The 22143-nt window shown below is 49.4% G+C and overlaps 1 protein-coding gene across 2 annotated transcripts; it reads left to right on the top strand.

The window, feature by feature from the left end:
* The first annotated feature begins 2321 nt into the window (after window positions 1–2321).
* On the top strand, window positions 2322–21783 carry LOC109733116 (early nodulin-93). 2 transcript variants are annotated; one of them, XM_020292313.3, is made up of 5 exons: window positions 2322–2555; window positions 2989–3050; window positions 3127–3202; window positions 4420–4635; window positions 21395–21704. In XM_020292313.3, exons 1-4 carry the CDS (start codon window positions 2492–2494, stop codon window positions 4593–4595), a joined length of 378 nt encoding a protein of 125 aa, XP_020147902.1. In that variant the 5' UTR covers window positions 2322–2491; the 3' UTR covers window positions 4596–4635; window positions 21395–21704. The 2 variants fall into 2 exon arrangements, with proteins under 2 accessions (XP_020147902.1, XP_020147903.1); XM_020292314.4 differs by lacking the exon at window positions 4420–4635 and having other exon boundaries at window positions 2324–2555; window positions 21395–21783.
* Window positions 21784–22143: the final 360 nt, after the last annotated feature.

Below are 22143 nucleotides of genomic sequence, written 5' to 3' on the forward strand. Positions count from 1 at the left end.
AGGGTTTTTTCAACATCAAAACGCAAAAAAGCTCGGATTCTTCAGAAAGCGAGACTTACTGCACACGGGGGGCGGTGCCCCTTCTGCACGACGAACAGGGGCCGTCGTCGCCGCCTCCCACGGGAAGAATGCGTGCGGCGGCGACGACTCTACAACTACGGAGAAATCAACCGTTCTCCTCGCCTCTCCACCGATGCTCGCCGGCGCGTCGTCGCCTATGAAGCGAGTCCCCTTTCTCCAACCAAAGACGAAGAGGCGACTTGGGTGGAGGAGGGATGAATGGGGGATTCGGTCATGCCCGAGGGGCTTTGGGCATATTTCCACAGCGACGGCTCCGCGGTTTGCCACCTGTCCCCAACGACCAGTCAACATGTGGTCAAAGAGCCTGTACGCACCACATATGTGCTATAGTGACCATATTTTCACATCCAATCGTATTCATTGACCGTAACGAGTATATTTCAAAGTTGGGTGACCGTATCATGCTTTCATTACAATTATAATGACCCTGAGTGTATTTATCTCTTTTAATATGAAAATGAAGCAAAAAGAGAATCAACAACTTGGTATCTTTCCGAACGTTTCCTCCTGTTGTGATCGTTTTCCTCCTCTAGCGAAACTAGCCACCATCACCAGGAGAGCCCTCCTTCCCACGCCGTCTTTCGGCGGCTCTCCTCCGCCGGCGACCTTTTGGTCGTCGGTGGTGAGGGGGGTCGCCGGATCCCGCGTGTGTGGATCGTTTTAGCTTTAGGTTTTAGGGCCCAAGAAGCTTAGGTTTTGGACTGTTCGACGTCTTAGCTTCGGCGGCGATGCTGAATAAAGAAAGGGACAATTGCATTTTTACCCCTAGTTGGTTCCTACCCACGGGTTTTGCCCTTACTTTTCGAGCTTGCTTAGTTTTGCCCTTACTTTTTCCGTCGAGGTCCCTCGAATGCCCTTTGACCGTTTGACCAAAACTTTGAAAACTCATAACTAATTCATATGAACTCAGAAAATGCAAATAAGATATAAAAATGTTCAGATAAACATTACCTTTATGTGCATATCATTTGCATTCAGGACAAACGCACCCTTTAAACTACCTGAGGTAATTAATGTTATTAACATTATTAAAAATAAAAGGTATAAAAAATATTTTTTCATGAATAAAAATTACATGCAGATGCAGGTGATGTTTTCTGAACATCCTGATATCTTATTTGCATTTTTCTAAGTTCGTATCAACTTGTTATGAAGTTTCCAAATAATGGTCAAAGTCGTTAGAACATTCTTAACAAGATGATACGAACTCAGAAAAATGCAAATAAGATATCTGGATGTTCAGAAAACATCACCTACATTGGCATGTAATTTTTATTCATGAAAAAATATTGTTTATACCTTTTTATTTTTAATAATGTTAATAACATTAATTACCTCAGGTAGTTTAAAGGGTGCTTTTGTCCTGAATGCAAATGATAACACAAAAGTAATGTTTATCTGAACATTTTGATATCTTATTTATATTTTTCTGAGTTCATATGAATTGGTTATGAATTTTCAAAGTTTTGGTCAAACGGTCAAAGGGCATTTGAGGGACCTCGACGAAAAAAGTAAGGGCAGAACTGAGCAAGCTCGAAAATTAAGGGCAAAACCCGTGGATAGGAACCAACTAGGGGTAAAAATGCAATTGTCCTATAAAGAAACTCCGTATTCTTCTCCGGCGAGGCGATCGTCTCTATTGTCGGTGAAGGATCTGGGAACCAGTCTGTTCAAGCGGGGATGTCGTGGCTGCAACATCCTTGTAGTGGACATGTGTCCTCGGACTCCGCCGTTGTGACGACGTCTGCTCCAACGTCGGCACAGACTTGGGAGGTAGTCGAGGAGCGGATGTAGATTGTGGTATGCATCGACGGCATCTGGAAGACGGAGCGTGTGCTGGGCTCATGGTTCGTGGATGACAGGTATGGTTTCCTCCTCAGATGTCTTAGTCATGTGGGGGTGCCAGATCTGGAGTTCGATGATGTGTCTAGGGTGTTGTCCCAGTCTGATTCGTTCAACGATAATGGTTTCGTTTTTGGTGAGCCACCTTGGAGGTTCCCAGAGGTGCATATCAGCGATGGAGCCGTGTTGAGCTCGAGTGAGAAGGTGATCCATCATTTTTGCTTTCGGTGGCTGCTATGGTGGTGCCGGAGGCAGGTGACGGGTATTGGTGTCAAGCACAGGGATATTTTACTGTCTTCTCAGTTTTGTCATGTCGATTTTTACATGACTTGTATTCCAATCTTTATGATCCAATCTTTATGATATGAATAAGAAACATATTACTACGAAAAAAACTTGTACTATCTTTCTTTGCATATTGAGCTCCGTGCCCGACCTTCCAGCTCGCAAAGTCGGGCCGCACCAACAGCGGAAACAAGGCAACTCGGGTCACCGTTTCCTTCAATCGGAAGACAGCTATAGGGGAAAGGAGCCGCCAGGGAGAAGAAACAGAGCGGAGCGAGGAGCCATGGCCGCCAGGAATTTCTTAGCCCGATCCCCCAAGGAGGAGGAATCCAGCGCTGCCGTCCGAGGTACCCCAAAGACCCTCTCGCTCTTCCTCTCTCAGTTCCCCCGCCGGGCCACACCATCGCAGATCCATCGGGAAACCAAGGCGGAACGCGGTTGTTTGGTCCAACGGGATGGATAGATTCTTGTTCTTGCGCTATGGTAGGTGGACATGGGGTCTCGTGTCTGCCTGGATCCCTGATGCGTGATTTCTGCTCTCAGTGTGGGAAGCGGAAGATGATTCCTCGATAGTGTTCTAATCTGCCCATGGGTTAACCTGTCTTGGTTTCTCTGTGCTCGTGGCTGCCAGGATTGTGTAGTTGCATGCCTTCCGTCATCTAATGTCCCAACTCTCAGCACAATTCGCTTGTGTAGTTGATATACAGTGGCACGTAGACAATGCTGGTGATTTTGTGCTTTCTCCCTCTTATGTTTGTTTCTTGCGTTATCTTGTTGCAGAGGCTGTCTTGTTGGGAGGGAAGAACGCCGCCATTGCTGGTACTGTGGTCGCGGTTCCCACGGTGCGTATTTGTGTGCTGAATTCTTGTGTGCATACTTGCATATATTCTGACTTCTGTTAAATTTAATTTTGTGCAGTTGGTTGCTTGCCGTGTCCTTCCTTGGGCTAAGCATAATCTGAACTACACCGCACAAGCACTCATCATATCGGCAGGTACTATGCTACTCAAAACTGTCTTTGCCGAGCTAGTGTAGTTCTGGCTGTAGTCTACTTTCATGCACTGGCAACATCATATAGACCTTATTTTGCATACAACAATATCATATTGTCCCCTTATTCAGTTATGTGCATGGCCATATATCTTCTTATGCACCTGGCCCTGTTTTCACAAACAATGCTAGTCTTCAATAATTTTCAATGCACCGGTTCTCTATGATTGACATACACTTTCCTTTGTTCATTTTTTTGACCAATCTCATGCACTTTGGCAGCTTCGGGGTGCAGATTATGTGTTCCAGTTTATCATTTTACTGCCGTTTCCTGTGTGTGTGTGTATAATTATCTAGTCTAGATTGGATTAACTTTACATATCCTGTTAGAGTGGCTCATCATGTTGATGTAAAACATAACATTCACGTCCAGCAAAAAACATTCTGCAATTCTTTCATGGTTGACTCTTTTACACACGCATATCTATATTTATACCAATATAAAAAGACCCAAGCGGCAGATCCAACTAATCTCGGCCATCAAATCAGGTCAATCCAACGATCTAGATTGCTTCAATGGTGAGCGCTCAACATTTTTAACATGCAACCAATATCATACCAAATATAAACATCAGCGCTAATCACATAATTGACGCGCAAATAATATCCTACCTAATATCCCCATGTAATAAATATACAGCCTAATATCAACGTGCATTGCCACACATTTACTAGTACTAACAAAAGGTGAGATATTGGATTTAACTCTTTAATTTGTGAAGGTTTTACTTTTGTAAAGAAAATCCGTTGGCTACTGTCATTATCTTGTGCTAACCCGTGAGGAGTAAGATGGGTGAAATAATGGTATGCATTTTCTGAGCATACCACCTTATATAGTGGGCATATTAACCGAGAACCGGAGTCCCAAACCAAAGAACCATGACCAAAACCGAACATCTCGTTACCTGATTTGGTCATCACCTTTGGTGAACCAAAATTAGTTAGGCTTTGTTTTGATGTAGATATTCTACCCCAGGTATTGAACTAGGTTGCAATACCAATTCAACCAAGGCAAGATTTTTTTAATGTACATGTATTGGGAATTGGAATCTTAGGAGAGCGATCGTCAATTGCACATTAGTGGTACTAGGCCTGGTCAAGACCATTCTAAGTCATCTTCTCTGGCTCTCTCCCGTACACTACTCTCTCTCCTTGGTACAGAACGATGCAGCTGCCCTGATACCGGGCCAGCCACTAGGGTGGCTCGATCTTCACGAATTGGAGGTCGATTTGAGAAGCAACACAAGAATCAAGGGCGAAAAAAGGGAAACCAAGATGAAAATCATTCAAAGGACAAGATCCACTCCAATTACTCCTCAAAACGCAAGTCAATCTAAGAGGTGCATCTTAGATCCAAGAACAACAGAAGACACAAAGGTAAACTAGTTCTTCTCCAAATCTCTAGCAGTGTTGGAGGTCTTGAGAGATAGTTCTTCCAACTTCTAAGATGTTGAGGTTTTGAAATCCATAGGATTCTTCCCCAATGAGGAAGCCTTGATCCTACTAAGAGGATATAGATTGAGCAAAGCTCCCTCAAGTTTTACTCTATGCTTAGCTAACCCTAGAAAAAGGAGGTACAGAATAATATAGGTAATAGGGAAGAGAGAAGGGAGGGTACAAGGAACATTTCCCATCATTTGCACACCGACAAGACCAGGGCCACAGGGTGCACTGTGGACACGGGGACCCGGGGGTTATGGAACCTGTGGACCTAGTATCTAGAAAGTTGGTCGGCAGGGGGTCGTGGACCTGGGGGTTTGGAGGCCGGGGACTGAGGTATCCAGAGAATTTCTCCTGGTGGCCAGGGCCTCGGGGTGTCCAGAGGCTTTTCCAGTCTTGGATCTTTGGGCTCCAGCTTCTTCTCTTTGCTCCTCCTCATGGACTTTGCAATCCTTCCTCACTTCTCTGTGGTGGTCATCGTCATACCTAATCAAACGCAAGGTTCCACTCTTGAGGTAGTAGCCATGCCTCATCCAAATGCATAGGGAGCTCAAGTAGGAGTGAACCCACCTCGGCTTCAATGGCTTTTGCACGACATATATTGTCATTGGTCCACTTGGCCTTGGCCTTGAACCTTGATCTATCATTCCCAGCCATCCTCGGTGATACCATCAAATTCCCCTACCTAATCCCCTCAGCTGCTACAGCCATCGCTCCTAGAACTACCCCAAAAGCAGCTCCTCTCCATCATCTTTTTCCACCGAGAAGTCCAAAGAGACTGCACCGTAAGGCGTCGAGGCTGAGGTGCCCGAGGACCTATTTGTGGACGCCGTCGATTCTGGAGGAGAGAGAGATCAAGGGTTGTGCATGTGGGGGCGCAGTTGCCGTCGTCAAGCACCTTGGATGCACCTTGACGATGTAAGGAGGAACACCTGAGTATAGTCAAGGAGGAACACCCGATTAAAGTCAAGGAGGAACACCCGAGTATAGTCAAGGAGGACGAATAGGGCCAAATAACCATGGGGTAGGCCAGGCCCATGACTTGAGTCTTCCTAGAAGATTTGGGCGGGTCACCATCTTATAGCACAAGAAAAGTCATCTACGCATCCAGAACTAGCTGGCCACCCATTTGTAAATCAACACGGACCATGATGTGCAAGACTCGAGACAAGATGCCAAGTCTGTCACAACCTGGAGGGAGACAACCTCACCGCCATCGCCGACAACAACGACTGTCGCATCAACAAGTCCCATCGTTCCCCGAGTCCTTCGGGCATGACATACGTGGGGTCGAAGATGTTTGGCTCCTGTATTCGTGCAGCAGTACCTGTCGGTATATTAAGAATTGGGTCTTTGATACCCTAGACTTATGCACATGCAGTAGTAGCCTTCCCGAGTCCCGACGGCAAGGTTTGCCGGAGGATAACTAAAGCTAAAACTCAAGATCAGATTACAAATATACAAAGGAGATCTCCGAGCCAGAGATCAGAAATACCGAAGATATGGCTCGAGGACCCGGAAAGATCCTTGCCGGGGAGAACCCGACAAGATTCAAGCCTGGCAAGCTCCGAGCCCGGCAAGAATACCACCACCTTGCCACTGCTCCGCCTCGATCAGGTTGTCACTTGTCGATTAGGTGTCGAGTGGGTAGGTAGTTAGGTGAGCTTTGTCTGGGCACGTGGCAGCTCACCTTTGAAGATACAACTTTAATGACACCCGTCCAAATGATGTGTCTAAGGAAATAGAAGGTAGATGGGCGAACGACACAGAAGGAGAGACCAACCTTGCCGGGGAGCTCCATCCACAAGACACCTCACGGTGCATTTAATGCGTTTGTCCTAACCTGGCAGAGTTAGGTATTTGGCACTGTAGCCACTATTTACAGTGTTTATTTACCATTTTGCCAGTGTGGTGACCCCTTAGTCTATAAAAGGAGGCCCATGGCTACCTTGACAAAGGTCGAAATCCTGTCCATTTGCACGCATAGTGGCATTTCCTAAGCACCTTGCTGGACGTGCGCTCTTTGTAACTGGACATATACATATCCAATATACAAAGCAGGAGTAGGGTTTTACGCTTCACAGTGGCCCGAACTTGGGTATACCTTGTGCATTTTTTGCTAATTCTGCTCTTTGTGCTTGTCAATCTCTCCAGTCGAACCGCAAAGGGATCACCATGATCCCATAGATGGTCATACGCACGGCATCTATGGCGCGCCAGGTAGGAGGATTGCTTGTGCGAACCAGAATTAGCAGTTAGCGCGTCAGATTCTTCACTGTCTTCGCAGACAGGCAACGACACAGGCGGCGGCGCGAGTGGCGGAGGCGGAGGCCAAGATCAACCTCCGCGGCGTTCTGGCGATCACAGCCAGGCGAGCGGCATCGTCCGCAACCAGAACAACGACACACACGCCACCAGGTCCAAGGACGGGGCCGTGCCGCCTGCGGGTGGTGCGGCGAACTCCAGGGACAACAGGGCGCACTTCAAGACGCCTACACCGCGGCCATCTCAGGCCGCGCGCAACGAACAGCGCCACGGCTTCGTCGGCTCCGAGCGTCCCCACGGCAAGGGCCCTGCGGATCATCCTCAAGATACGCAAGGCCAACATGCAGGCCAGCACACTGGCGACAACATGCCAATGTCCAGGTTCGAGACGAGGCTGCTTCCAGATCAGTTGGAAGCAAGAACACCTCTCGTTCCTCGCGCCTTTCCATGCTCTCCACGCCAGAAGAAGCACTGGCGCGTGCTCCTGCTGCGGAGAAGATGGAGGAGTGGAGAACCACCATCTAGAGTCTTGTTGGCTTTACCATCAATGACAAACCGCAGCGGGCGGGACCTTCACAGCAGCAGCCCACCGCTCCGGTGCGTGCTGCCGGAGAGAGGACTGGAGGTGGAGCAACCACGGTGCAATCCCCTCCACGACAGCAACTACCTCAGCGGCAGAGCCAGCGGGTCGACGCCCATGATGACGTGTCCATGGCGTCGTTCGATCCGCGAGTTCACCGTGACCAGCGCCAAGTTCTCCAAGAACGGCGCGGAGATGCCCGTACTACCATCAAATGGCGACAGGAAGCGCGCCGTCAATTTGATAGGCGTGCAGGGTCTGCTGTAGATGGGCTTGCACCGGGGAACAATGGCGGCCTACCTTACGAGGTCGGTTGTCCAGCGTTCACCCGTGAGTTGCGGCAAGTCTAGTGGCCTAGTTCCCGGAACTTCAAGCTAGAGGTGGAGAAGTATGACGGCAAGACACACCCGTCAGAGTTCCTAAGCATTTACAAGTTCCTAAGCATTTACACCATTGCGATGCAAGTTGCTGGGGCTCCGCAAAGTTCCAGGCCAAGAAACTGATCTGCAGTTGATACCGTAGAAAGGTGAGTCGCTCCACAAGTACATACAGAGATTCAGTCGTGTACAACGCAACATTCCCGATGTCCACCCCGTAGCAATCATTGCCGTGTTCCGACAAGACGTGAGAAACTGCAAGATGTAGGAAGAGATGGCCATGAACAAGGTGGGGGACGTCGCTGAGCTCTATGGTCTGGCTGACAAGTGTGCACGGGCTGAGGAAGGAAGGAGACTTCCTGGGGAGGAGGTTGGCTAGGGTCTGATTCAAAAGACGATGATGCTGCCACTGCCCCGAAGAAGAAGAACCGCAAGCGCAACAGGAATCACAAGGGTAAAGTTGTGCTCGCCATAGAGGGATCTAGCAACAGTGGCCCCGACAAGAAGGCTAAGGATGAGAGCTCCGGCAAAGAGGTTGCCGGGTGCGCCTCGTGCCAAGCCTTGGCGGCTGCTGACCAGACCGGGGGCTTCGGCAGGCGGTATTGCAAGATCCACCGCACAAAGAGCCACGACCTTCAAGACTGCCGGCAAGTTGAGCAGCTTGCCGAGAAGTAGAAGGCTGAGTATGAGTAGGGAGATAAGGAGAAGGCTGACGGTGCAAGTGGGTCCGGCAAGAAACGTGGTGGCCGAGGAGGTCGCCGCGGCAAGACCAAGCAGCAAAGGGAGAAGCTTGCTAGAGGTCGAGACAAGAAAGAGGATGACGATGACGAGGACGAAGAGGATGAAGACGAGTCCAGTGAACAGGAGTTCCAGAAAGCCATAGAAGCAATGTGCATTGACGGAGGTGCATCTTTGCACTCCTCTCACCGCCAACTCAAGAAGTCGGCGCGTGAAGTCAATGTGGCAGAACCAACAGTTGATGCCCAGTAGCCATTGAGATGGTCCAACACGCCCATCATTTTTGACGCTGAGGATCACCCTGATTGCACAACTGCGGTCGGGTGCTTGCTGTTTTTACCAACAATCCACAACCTCAAAGTGACAAAAGTGTTGGTTGATGGTGGGGCCGGTCTCAACTTGATTTCACCTGATGTGATCAAGAAGCTACAGATTTCTGATGATGATCTGATGAAGAAGACTGGCACGTTCCAAGGGATCAATCCAGGAAGGAACCAGCCAAAGGGCAAGATAACTCTGTCGGTGACATTTGGCAGCGAACTCAACTACAGGATAGAGATGATTGTCTTCGACGTCGTCAAGATTCCATTGCCATATAATGGGATCCTTGGCCGCCCGGCCCTGGCAAAATTCACGGCAGCATCCCACTATGCATACAACACGTTGAAGATGCTAGGGCCGATGAGCGTCATCACCATCCATTCTGACAAGAAGGATGCGCTGGTTTGCGCTAAACAACTTTACCGGGAAGAAGTTGCAGCATCTGCCGCCAAGGCACTTGCTCCTGCCGACCAAGCTCCCGGGGGAAGAAGAGGAAGAAGACCGACAAGACTACCGACTTCGGCAAGTGTGCCTCTTCGGAGTGCTGTGCTCCCGTCGAAGAAGAACAAGGTTGCTCCACCAGAGACCAAGAAGGTGCCCGCAAGGAGGACGACACGGGGAGAAGTTTCACCATAAGTTCCACCCTTGACGACAAATAGGAAAGCGCGCTCGTTGTCTTCATGTGGGTGAATGTCGATGTGTTTGCATGGCAACCATCTGACATCCCTGATGTTCTCAGGGAGGTAATTGAGCACCACCTTGCCGTTTGCCCTCATGCGCGGCCCGTTAAGCAGAAGGTGCGGAAGCAAGCTTTGGAACGGGAACGGTTTATTGCCGAAGAAATAAAGAAGTTGGAAGCGGCAGGTTTGGTCAGAGGTGTACTCCATTCTACGTGGTTGGCCAATTCAGTTGTTGTGCGCAAGGCGAATGGCAAGTGGCGTCTTTGCATTGACTAAACAGATGTCAATAAAGCTTGCCGGAAAGACCCATTTCCCTTGCCGCGCATCGACCAAATTGTTGACTCCATTGCTGGATGTGACTTGCTATCGTTTCTTCTTGATGCCTACTCCGGGTATCACCAGATTTTCATGTCAAAAGAAGATGAAGAGAAGACCGCATTTATTACTCCATGTGGCATGTACTGCTTCATACATATGCCTTTCGGATTGAAAAGTACTGGTTCAACATTTGCAAGAGCAGTCCAATTGGTTTTGAACCTCAGCTGCACAGAAATGTGGAAGCATATATGGATGACATAGTGGTTAAAACCAAGGACAAGACAACACTGATACAAGATTTAGAAGAGACGTTTTAATCTACGCAAGATCAATCTGAAGCTCAACCCCGAGAAGTGTGTGTTTGCTGTTCCATGCGGCAAGCTTCTCGGGTTCTTTGTTTCTCGGCGTCGAATTACAGCCAATCAAGATCAAAGTGATTGAGCAGATTGAAGCATCGAAGCGCGTCAAGGATGTGCGTCGCCTTGCCGGTTGCATTGCTGTACTAAGCAGGTTCATCTCCAAGTCTGCTGAGCGCGCCTTGCCATTTTTCAAAATCCTTAAAAGGCAGGTCCAATGAAATGGACTCCGGAAGCGGAGGCAGCGCTTTAAGACTTGAAGAAGTACCTCTCTTCTGCGCCAACACTGGTTGCACCAAGACCGCAAGAACCGATGCTGTTATACTTGGCGGCAACGAATCAAGTGGTCAGTGCTTCACTGGTGGCGGAGAGGGAACCTGAAGGCGAAGAAGTAGCAGATGCAGGCCCATCAAGTGACAAGCCGGAATCTTCTCCGGCAAGTCTTGTTGCCGACAAGTCAAGTGCAGAGCAAGTAGATGGATCAGAACAAGTTGCGCAGAAGAAGTTGGTGCAGCGCCTAGTCTATTTTGCCAGTTCCCTTCTCCAGGGGGCTAGATCAAGATACGCTGGCGTGTAGAAATTGCTTTTTGGTCTTCTTATGGCCTCAAGGAAGCTGCGCCACTACTTTCAAGCACACCAAATCACCGCCGTCACTTGCTTCCCGATGCAAAGGATTTTGAGAAATCCAGATGCAACAGGCAGGATTGTTGAGTGGGCGTTGGAATTGTCAAGCTTTCTTCTCAAGTTTGAAAGCACTTCAACAACTCAGAGCAGAGCCTTAGCGAAGTTCATTGCAGAGTGGACGCCAACGCCAGACGAAGAAATTTCAGAAACATCTCTCCCCGGCAAGGAAACAAATCAAGACTGGATTATGTACTTTGATGGGGCCTTCTCGCTGCAAGGCGCCGACGCTGGAGTGCTGCTTGTCGCACCCACCGGAGAGCACCTCAAGTATGTGATTCAGATGCACTTCCTTAGGGAGAAGGCGACAAACAACACTGCTGAGTATGAAGGACTGCTTGCCGGTCTCAGGATTGCGACAGACCTTGAAATCAGAAAGCTCATTATCAGAGGCGACTCGCAGTTGGTTGTGAAGGAAGTCAACAAAGATTATCAGAGTCCACTAATGGAAGCATATGTTGATGAAGTGAGAAAATTGGAAGAGCACTTTGACGGATTGCAACAGAGCACATTCCTCGTGCAGAGAACAACATTGCAGATGATCTATCAAAGCGTGCCGCACTGAAGCTACCTGTGGAACCAGGAACTTTTGTGCTCCACTTGACTCAGCCATCCGTAACACCATCAGTTGGGCAGAACAAAAGAAGAAAGTTGAACTCCAACAAGTACTTTCCTGCTGAGCTCCCAGAAGCTGCCGACAAGGAGGTTGCCGGAGACAATGACAAGGTTGCCGGTAAGCAGCAGGCGCCGGCAAGGAACCAAGTTCTTGCCGAGACAAGCGCTCCTGCAGTAGAAGAAATGCATTTAGTCCTTGTCGTCGTATCGCAGGCTCCGGCATGGGCACAACAGATTGTCGAATTCCTTTAGATTGGAGAACTTCCTGAAGATCAAGAAGAAGCTGAAAGAGTAGCCCTTCAGTCTAGTATGTATCAGTTTCTCGGCAACGACCTATACAGAAAGAGACCAAATGGGATGAAATTGAAGTGTATTTATCGAGAAGATGGACAGAAGCTGTTGGTGGAGATACATGGGGAATATATGGCTCACACATAGGATCAAGGGCCCTTGTCGGCAAAGCTTTCCGGCAAGGTTTCTTTTGGCCCGCTGCTTTTCAGGATGCAACTGAGGTAGTAACCAAGTGTGAAGCATGCCAGTTTCATTCAAAGCAATCATATCAGCCGACCCAAGCTCTTCAAACGATCCCTCTCTCCTGGCCCTTCTTGGTTTGGGGGCTTGATATACTGGGCCCCTTCCCATGCGCTGTCGGGGGCTTTGAGTACTTGTACGTTGCAATCGGCAAGTTCACAAAGTGGTCAGAAGTGGAGCCGGTGAGGAAGGTGACAACACAGTCAGCCGTGAAGTTCTTCAAAGGACTAGTTTTCCGTTTTGGAGTGCCCAACAGGGTCATCACCGACAACAACACACAGTTCACGAGCCGCACCTTCATGCAGTACCTTGACGACCTTGGCAACAAGATATGTTTTGCATCAGTTGCTCACCCAAGGAGCAACGGCCAGGCGGAAAGAGCAAATGCTGAAGTGCTGTGTGGGCTTACGACGAGAACTTTTGACAAGCTGCACGATTGTGGAAGACGCTGGATTGATGAGTTGCCGGCGATTCTTTGGTCAATTAGGACGACACCAAATCGAGCCACTGGCCAAACACCTTTCTCCCTAGTCTATGGGGCAGAAGCAGTGCTCCCCACGGAACTTATGTACGGGTCACCTCGAGTGCTCGCTTATGATGAGCTTGAGCAAGAGCAGCTGCGTCAAGATGATGCCACGCTCCTTGAGGAAGATCGTCTCCAGGCTGCTGTACGTGCTGCACGTTATGAACAAGCTTTGCGCCACTATCATAGCTGCAAGGTTAACGCCCGGAGCCTTGAGGAAGCCGACCTTGTTCTTCGGCGAGTTCAGTTCGCCAAGAATTCAAACAAGTTGACGCCGAAGTGGGTAGGCCCTTACCGGGTGGTACGAGTCACTAGGCGTGGCGCAGTCCGCCTAGAGACCGAAGATGGCACTCTAGTGCATAACTCATGGAATATTGAGCATCTTCGCAGGTTCTACCCGTAAGATGCGGGTTGCCGGCCACCCGGCAACCACCTTTTGTACAAGTTTGCTGGCGAAGCATGTAAATCTTTGTACAAAGCCAGACGCAGATCCTGTGCATACTGAAATAAAGCTAAGTGGTTCACAACTCTTCAATTCACATGTTTAATTATGTGTCTCTCTGTGATGTTGTGATATGCTTGCCTTGTATGGATAATTAACGAACTGTCAAGGTTCCATATCGTTATTTTCTCTTCTTTCTTTTCTCACAAGGACAGAAGGTTCCCTCACGTGCATGTTTGCCGGGGGGAGTGATAGTATGGACACCAACAAGTGACGTTCAACTTATTATTCCACGACAAGAAGTACAGCAAAGGGAGAAGCTAAGTTGAAAAACTTTCAAACAATTTTCTTTATTATAGAGCTAGCTTTCTTGAACGTTTTTGGTTTTTGTATGGAAAACCTGCACCCGAGGGAACCTTGTCGGGATTAGCTGCGCTCTTATTTTGTTTCGAGTCCGCTCAACAATCTAAGCAGCTGCGCTGAGACCGCCAAGAGACCTTGCCGGCGGCGACATTTCTAGCAAGCTGCTGAGGATCCGTTCCTCATGCGCTCGCGGCAAGTGTGCGCACCGACAAGTTTCCAAAAGCGTAGGAAACATACCATGCAAAAACGGAATCGAACAAGGGGAAACAACACATATTCATCAAACACAGATAGTTTATATTACATCAGATAACTTGCTGCAGTTCTAACTTAAGAGAAATATTGTCTTTTACATGACTGTTGGCGGCAAGACAAGGCGAGGCGTGGCGACTAGTCCCTACGCTGGCCGTCAACCCTCTTCACCTGGCTTACCTTGTCAACGATGGGCTGGATGGCTTCTTCAATGGCCTTGGTGTCAGCATCCTCCGGCAGGCTTGCGAGAACATTGGAGAAGTCAATGCCAGGATTCCAGTAACCAACCTTGACGAGCACCTTTCGGAGAAGGGTTTGACAGAGTTTGCGGCTCTCGGCAGCAAGGGAGGCAGCTCGACTGTTTTGGATATGCTTGATGGCGTCAACAACACATTCGAAGAACAGGGTTAACCTGGCGCTGGTGCTCACATTCTCGTTGGCGGAGTACCTGAAGTTCTAAAGACCCATGATGGCTAGCTGTGTAGTAAGCTTCTCAGCTGCACTGACAAGCCGCTCGGTCCAGAGTGTCACACTCTTTTCATAGTCGTTATATGTGGCGGCGGCGCTGATGAGCAAGTCCTCTTTTTGAAGATCCTTGAGCAAGCTCTTCTCGCGAGCTCTGCTCTCCTCCAAGTTCTTCTCGTGTCTCGCCACAGTCAGCTGCAAGTCTTTTATGGAGTTGTTGGCGGCAGTGAGGTCCTTGTCCTTGCTGGATATGGTGGCCTCCATCTTCGCCAGATCACGAAGCATTTTCTCCCTTTCTGCCTGAAAGGTTGAGATTTGCTTGCTGAAGTCCTCAAGGTCTGCCTCCTGCTTCTTCACCTTCTCCACCAACTCACTCTTGGCGGCCTCTGCGGCTTTGGCAGCATCGATGGCCTCCTTGAGCTTGTTGGCGTGGTCCACAGACCGGGCTGCAAGTTCTTTATACTTCAGCTCCAGCTCCTGCTTCGCCGCGCAACAAGATTTTCAATCTCTTCATCCTTGCCGCGGAGCTTGGGAGCCACTGCGCGAGCGGCAAGGTCTTCCTCATGAGAGTTGAACTCAGCCCTGCGCTCGTTCAGCTTGCCTTCTTCTGCTGACATTCTCTGCGCAGCCGCCTCTTGTGCTTTCTCAGCATCAGATTTCTCCAGCAAAAACTTTTCCCATTCTTTGGCCAGTTGCTCTCGTTGGGCACTCAGCTCTTGGAGAGATTCAGCATACTCAGTTTGCTCCTCTTCAACGTGCTTAAGGAACCCTGTTTCCGCTGCTCCTACAGTTGCCACCCTCGAGTCCAGACTGTCAGACCGGTTGTGGAAAAGTGCTTGAAGTTGTTGGAAATTGCTGTTCATGGCTTGGAGGAGCTCTTCTTTCGACTTGCTACTGCCTATAAGTGGTTGGTCAACGATCCTCAGTCCAGCAGCAGCAATAACATCATCAAAATCCTCTCCTTCAATTGGCGCTCCAATGTTGGCCGTTCCCGGGATGCAGACGTATAAGTTGTCGCCAACCTTGAGATGCTTGCTTGCTGGGGGCCTCTTTAGATGTGGAGGGATCATCCCCGACAACTGCTTTGCCGGCAACTGATGCCTTCGCGTTTGGGTCAGTGCCAAGCGCTCCTGCGGCAGGAATGCCGTCAGTGCCCCCCGTGGATTCGTTGCCGGCTTCCCCATCAACTCTCTTGGCGGTCTCGTCGGCGGCAATCCTGCCAGCCTTTGCAACAGCATCCTTGGCGATCCCCTCAACATCAACATCAACATTCATGTCATTGGTTGGAGGTGGATCTAAGATGAAGGAGAAAGGCAAATCAGATTCAAAGCCAAGTTCAAGAAAACAAAATCAATGAAAGAAAAATGAATGCTCAAAAGCAAGTGGATTACCTGTGTGAGTCTGTTGAGGGGTAACTTCTTCCCTTCCGACAACATCGATTGCCGTTGCGTGGCTTTCGGCATCCTTGCTTGCCGGCTCCTCGCAGACGGGCTCATCAGTTGAGGCCCTTGCCGAAGAGTCATCTTCGAGTAGTGTGGCTGAGGAGGACGGCATATCAAGGGTGACTTCAGGTTGGCCTTCTTGGCGCCGCTCTTCTCCTACAAGCTCGCTGATGTCAGCAGTGAAGATCTCCACGCCAAGGCTTGCCAGCGGGAAATGAGTGATGGACTCACGTTGGGGGCTGGACAGGGGACTACGTCGAGGATTGGGCCCGGGAATGATGACGATGGTCTCTGGACCTGCCATGGTACTTGCCGGGGGCTCGTCGCCCGTCGAGGTCTTCGCCTGCCTTTGCGCCAAGGTTTTTGCGTCTCTGCATAAATCAAGTCAAGACAAGTCAGATCAACAAGTCAAGATTTAAAGGGGATAACAAGAACTCTTACTCTGCTTCGCCTTCGTTGAAAACAGAAACGTCAAAATCGACATCTGCTCCAGTGGTTGTGCTAGGAGTGGGAGTTCTTGTGCGCTTGGCAGCAGCGGCAGATTGAGATGATCTTCCGGCTTCGGTTGCTGGCGTGATTGCACTCGACGACCTTAATGCTCCAGCTGTTGACGCGGCGGTCTGTCTTGTGTGCCGCGCATGTTGCTATTGAGCTCCCTGTCGCTGCAAAGTCTTGCCGGCTGGTCCCTTGTCGGCAGTTTTACCACCTCAAGATGATGGACGTACTGGGTCATTAGAAGCAGTCTTGCGGATGATGCGTTGCTTGGCGGAAAAGGGGGCTCTTCGTGTTCTTGCTCTTCGGTTGTCCCCTTGCCAGTGGAACTCCCGGCAACTTCATCGCCCTGCTCACCGGCAACCACATCTTCGTCAACAAGATCTTCAGGCATCCATACTTCTTCTCCGCCAGTTTCGGCCGCCAAATGACCAAAGACACCGGCTGCCGCGGCGAGCTGAGCTTTCTCTGCTCTGCTCGCAATATAGGCGACCTCCTCGTCGGGGGTGTCGCGGATGAGATCTGTTTCTTCTCTGACAACTCTCTCCAAAAGGGTATCAAAGAATTCCTGCACGCCTCCAACAACTCCATGTGCATTGCACTATGGCATCATCGCAATGATTGCGGTCAAGGCCGAGTTGTTGCACAAGGGACGACGCTTGCCGGCAATTTGGTCTTGCTGCCTGACCTAAACAGCGCGTGGCATAGAGCATTGTGCTGCAGGACCGTCAAATTGTTGTTCAATCCGGGGTGCAGCCTCATGACATCCGCAACATTCTTGTATTCCCAAGCCGGTTGTTTCCTGTTCTGCAGAGGCGCGATTCGGCGGCGAAGGAAGTCTGCACCAACTGCTTCAATGGTGAGCTTGGCGAAACTGAGACGGTGGATCCTGGTGATGGCGATCGTGAGCTTCTGGTCATCCTTGTCATGGCCGCTCCAATCTTTGCCGCGAACTGGTTTGGTCTGCCGGGGCAACAAAAATGGGGGAAATCATCGTCCTTGATCCAGCACCACTCGCCCCGCCATTCTTCCCATTTCTTATGTCCTGCTCCTTCAAGATATATATCCTTGGTCCCAGCCCTAGTAATCCAAGTGATGGAGCCAGGGGAATGAAATAGTGGCGGAAGAGTGCAGTGTTTGGAATCACCTGAGCAAAATTTTCGCAAAGATGTGCAAAAACCAACATGCAAGTGATTGCATTTGGTGTGAAATCAAGCAGATGGAAGCCATATGTATGCATGATGTCGTTGAAGAAATCAGAAAAAGGGGGACAGAGCCCGGAGTAGAAATAAGCAACAAAGAAGCGATATTTGATCGTGTTGCTCTTGGTGGAGCCAGGAAGAACATGCGGGGCGGAGTGAGCCCTCGTCTCTCTCCCCCACATGCAGGCGTACTGTTCAACAAGATCACTCTTGTCCAGAACTAGGTCGAAGACGACGTGCTGCTTCCGCGCTTCCGCCAAGGCCTCCGCGTCCGTGCTGAGGATCTTCTCCACCTTGTCCTTGCTCGCTTTCAGCGCCATGGCGGTTCTGGAAGTAAGGATTGAGGAGGAGTGGGAGTGTGGAGCGGTGGATGGATGCAGAGTGCTTTGTTCTGAGGGCGTAAGGAAGAAGACGGTGGCAACTGCTAGATTGGAAAGAGGGAAGGAATTGAGGAGCCCCTGCGGATTCCTTTTTACGGTGAAGAAGCGGGGCTGGCTCTTTACGATCCGACGTGGATGTGCTTTTGCAGGCGCATTACCGCAGCAGCCGTTTTCATCCACCTCTCCCACGTTTTGCATTTAATGCGTGTGGTGGGAGGCGCAGTAAAAAAGATTATGATAGATTGTAGCAGTTATTCTCTGCACGCGTGCCTATGCATTGTTTGGGCCTAGCCCAACGACGCCTCGCATGCGTGTGTGGCCCAGGCCCGGGGGCTCCTGTCGGTGTATTAAGAATTAGGTTTTTAATACCCCAGACTTATGCACAGGCAGTAGTAGCCTTCCCGATGGCAAGGCTTGCCGGAGGATAACTAAAGCTAAAACTCAAGATCAGATTACAAGCATACAAAGGAGATCTCCGAGCTAGAGATCAGAAATACTGAAGATACGGCTCGAGGACCCGGGAAGATCCTTCTCGGGAAGAACCCGACAAGCTCCGAGCCCGGCAAGAATCCCACTACCTTGCCACCGCTCCACCTCATCGATCAGGTTGTCACTTGTCGATTAGGTGTTGAGTGGGCAGGTAGTTAGGTGAGCTTTGTCTGGGCACGTGGCAGCTCGCCTCTGAAGATACAACTTTAATGATACGGCTCCGCTGCTGTTGTAGGTCGCACTCATCGGCTTGTATTAGATGCCGATTTTCCTGCTTTCGTAGGCGTAGGCGTGGTCGTGGTCTACTAGATCAGAGGAGGGGCTGCAGTGGCGGTTGTGCTTGTCCTTGTTGAAGGTCTGACTAGAGCTGCCCTTTCTCCAGGCATATAATGACAACCTGTTGGCTGCTGCTTGCTCCTTGGGTTCTTCAATATCTGCCTCAAATTCCTTCTTTTGCACAGGAAGCTTCTTGTCTAGGAGCTTGACAATCTATGGAAGGGAGGCCTTGGAGGTCGGTGGTGGGATGCGCCGAGGACCGGTATGTCTGATACCAAGTGTCACGTGCTAGGATTGATACTGGTCCTAAGACCGATGAACATGACACAGTGGGGCTCCGAGGTGCGAAGGTTGGCCGACCATAGTGTTGGGGATGACAGAGAGAGAAGGTTGGGGGCGGGGATTAGATCTTTACTATTTCATTTTCATCTATTCCATAATCCTTGTGTGGCACATGGTGTCCCTTTAGGGAAGACTCGATTGATGCCTAAAGAATAGAATTTCGAGTTCCCTAACAGAGACGATATCTTTATCTTTCTAGCTGAACCAGTCACTTCCCTAACAAAAAGACATCCTTACTAATCTCACACTTAATAATATTAAAGGCAGGATTGATTTGTCCTGTTTTTCCATACGTCATTGCAATTGCCCCTAGAGCTGCCAAAATTTACCCCAATGCCACCCGCAAGTGAAAAATAAGGTCCGAGTCTTCTTAGCTCGTCTCGTCCGAACGCCCACGCCACTGCACTGAGAAACCATGCGTCGCGACTCCCTGTCATTCTCGTGTCGTGACTCCTCGTCGTTCTCGCGTGGCGAGGGTAGTCGCCTGACGCTCCCAGCCTTAGGAAATCGCAAGTTCCTATTGAAGCTTGGCTTCCCCACTGCCGCCAGCCTTATGCCTCCCCGTTGTTCTCGTGTTAGGTGGGCACCCGCTCGATGCTCCTCTTTTTTCGTCCGTCGTCACACAGTACTCCGAGCTGAGACAGACTCTTCCTCTCTGCCTTCGCTGACACATGACCCCTATTCTTTCTTCCTCGTCTGCTTGACCCATGCAGGAAGTCCGCGGCTGCGTCCCGCATCAAGGTGTCGCAGTTCTCGGTGTTGTCGTCGATGGCCAGCAGCAGCGCGCGAGACTCGTTGTTCATCGACCGCAGGCTGAGGGAGCAAAGCGGGGCGGTGAGCTCGAGACCTGCTGTGCCCGTCACTGCTGCTGACGATGCACTGGGTACGGCTGGCCACCAAGGTGTCCCCCAACCTGTCCCGATACGCGTCATGGTCCTGAGCACATCAAACATCAAACGTGATCAAACATCAAACATGAGCGGCTGGCCCAGCCTCACCATGGAGCACGCGAGCTTGGCGGGCGGAGATGTAGCCTTTGTTGTCGTGGTCGAAGGCATGAAAGACCTTGAGCAGCTGCACCTAGTCAACGAGGAGCGGCGTGTGGGCCATCAGCAGGGCGTGTGCCAGCTTGTAAAACTTGACGGTCCCGCTGCCTTTCGCGCCAATGGGCAGCTGCAGTGTGTGAGACTCTTTGCCTGATGACCGTAGGCCGAGGGAGCAGAGCAGAGTGGCCAGCTCCAGACTGGTGCACGAAAGACAGGATCAGGGGTCCCACAACGGTGATCCATAGAAGAATCCACAATGACGTAAGTGTCATCGGCGCGGAGGAAGGAGGTGGCGAGCAGCATGTATGTGCTGGCGTAAAGCAGAGGCGCCGCTCTGCCAAGGCCAGGAGATGGTTGCGGAGGAAGGCAGCCGCCATTTTCTGAGTGGTAATCGATCAACACGAACAGTAGCACGACCTGGACCTGATTGCGTTTTTAGTTCTCGGTACGTTAAATTGGCATCGTATCTACATATATTATTCTCTTCTCTGCGTTCACATAATCAAATCAATGCAACCATCTTTATTCTTTTCATCCAATTTTTTCCAAACGGTAACAACATTTTCTGGAGGGACTGAAAAAATAGGTCTGTTACTGGAACTTCCGACCGAGGAAACACACTTTGGCCAATGGCCATATCTGTATGGAGAGAGAGATTAGCAGGGAAAAAGCAGGATCTTAGGCGTGACCAGATCAACAATTTCCATGTAAGCCTAAATATTAAGAAATGCATTGACTCTGCGTAGGGCAACCTGATGGTGCAAGAGCACATCTCGCTGGAAGGCAAATCAATGAACGTTTGCGCTCGAGAACTCTTGTAGGTTCTTTTATCTCTGCCACACCTGCAGAGACTAATTCTTGTGCCTTGCACGCAGTATATTCTTTTAGTACGAGGGTGCCGAGTTACCTTTTATCCCTTTGCATCGGGCATATTTGCTAGTTATCCCTGATGGACTAAGAGATGAGACCCACGCCTCTGACACCACTGAAGAACCACACTGATCGTTCAGTCTAACCGAATGCCCAGCCTATTGCTGTAGTCTGGACCAAGATCCAGTGCAATTTTTTCCTACTCAGAATTGACAGTAGATGCAACATTTTTCGTTATCTGCCTAGAGGTTAATAATTTACACAAGGGCCGCCGCTTAAATCTTAATTCAACTAGTGAGTTCTTGAACAATATCTGGTACTGGATTTTTGCTTCTACTAACTATTCCTTCGTTTAAGGTGCAAATTTGGAATCATTGCAAACTCCACATGTTTTGCTGGATTTATGCGATTATGTCTGTTTATTCGCACTGAATGATTTGGCTATCCCGATGAGATTAGTATCAAGTTGCTGGCAGGGCTTCACACAATAGAAGTTGCTATCGTACTTCAGATCGATCATAGCCATTTGTTCAAGGATCATGCCTATTGCTTCATCTGTTGCTCAGAAAGATGATCATTCTTGTTTGCCATGCTCATGCAACACAAAATTGGGAGTTTACTAAAACAATATCCTTGTTTTTATTGGACAGCCTGTATCGCTGGCTTCTTCATCACCGCAGATAAAACCATCCTACGGAACGCAAGACAGAACACCATTGGGAGGATCGACAAGTCGACTTGATCCAGGACTGTACAGAACCGAGGCTGATGCGAATCGCGTCAAACTCCCCTCTGTTCCATCCATGGATGGTGATGCACGTACGGCGATTTTCAGTTTCAGGCTTATTTTGTACCTAACCTTGCAATGTAAAGACTAAAGAGAGTTGGTGCCTGCTAGGGCAGTGGACCCCGTTTGCTCCCAATTGGAAGTGGAATAAAAGATGGGATGCTTAGTTAAAACTGTTGTTGTGCTGTCAGTGTACTTCAGTTCTGTTCAGTTAAAACTAATAGCTGAACCGAAATTTCAGTTCCAAAATAATTTGGTTCTTGATCTGCCAAAGAAAGGATAGGTCAACAATTTTGGAAGACCAAGTTGGCCGTTCGCTAGATATATGGAGTGGCCGACCATATTCAAAAATAGTTTGTCTCCCTAATCCATATTAGAAAAAAAACTAAAACATACTCTTGTCTCCCTAATCCATATTAGAAAAAACACTAATACATACTCCCTCCGTTCCTAAATATAAGTCTTTTAAGAGATTTCAATAAAGACTAAATACGGAAGAAAATGACTGAATCTTGAAAATCCATCTCTGCACCCGAGCTCATCTGCACCCGCATTGACGAAAAAAATCAAAATAAATACTAGAAAAATTCAAAAAAATCCAAATGAGCCTGG

This window comes from Aegilops tauschii, chromosome 6 (genome assembly GCF_002575655.3).
Source record: "Aegilops tauschii subsp. strangulata cultivar AL8/78 chromosome 6, Aet v6.0, whole genome shotgun sequence".
NCBI lineage: Eukaryota > Viridiplantae > Streptophyta > Magnoliopsida > Poales > Poaceae > Aegilops > Aegilops tauschii.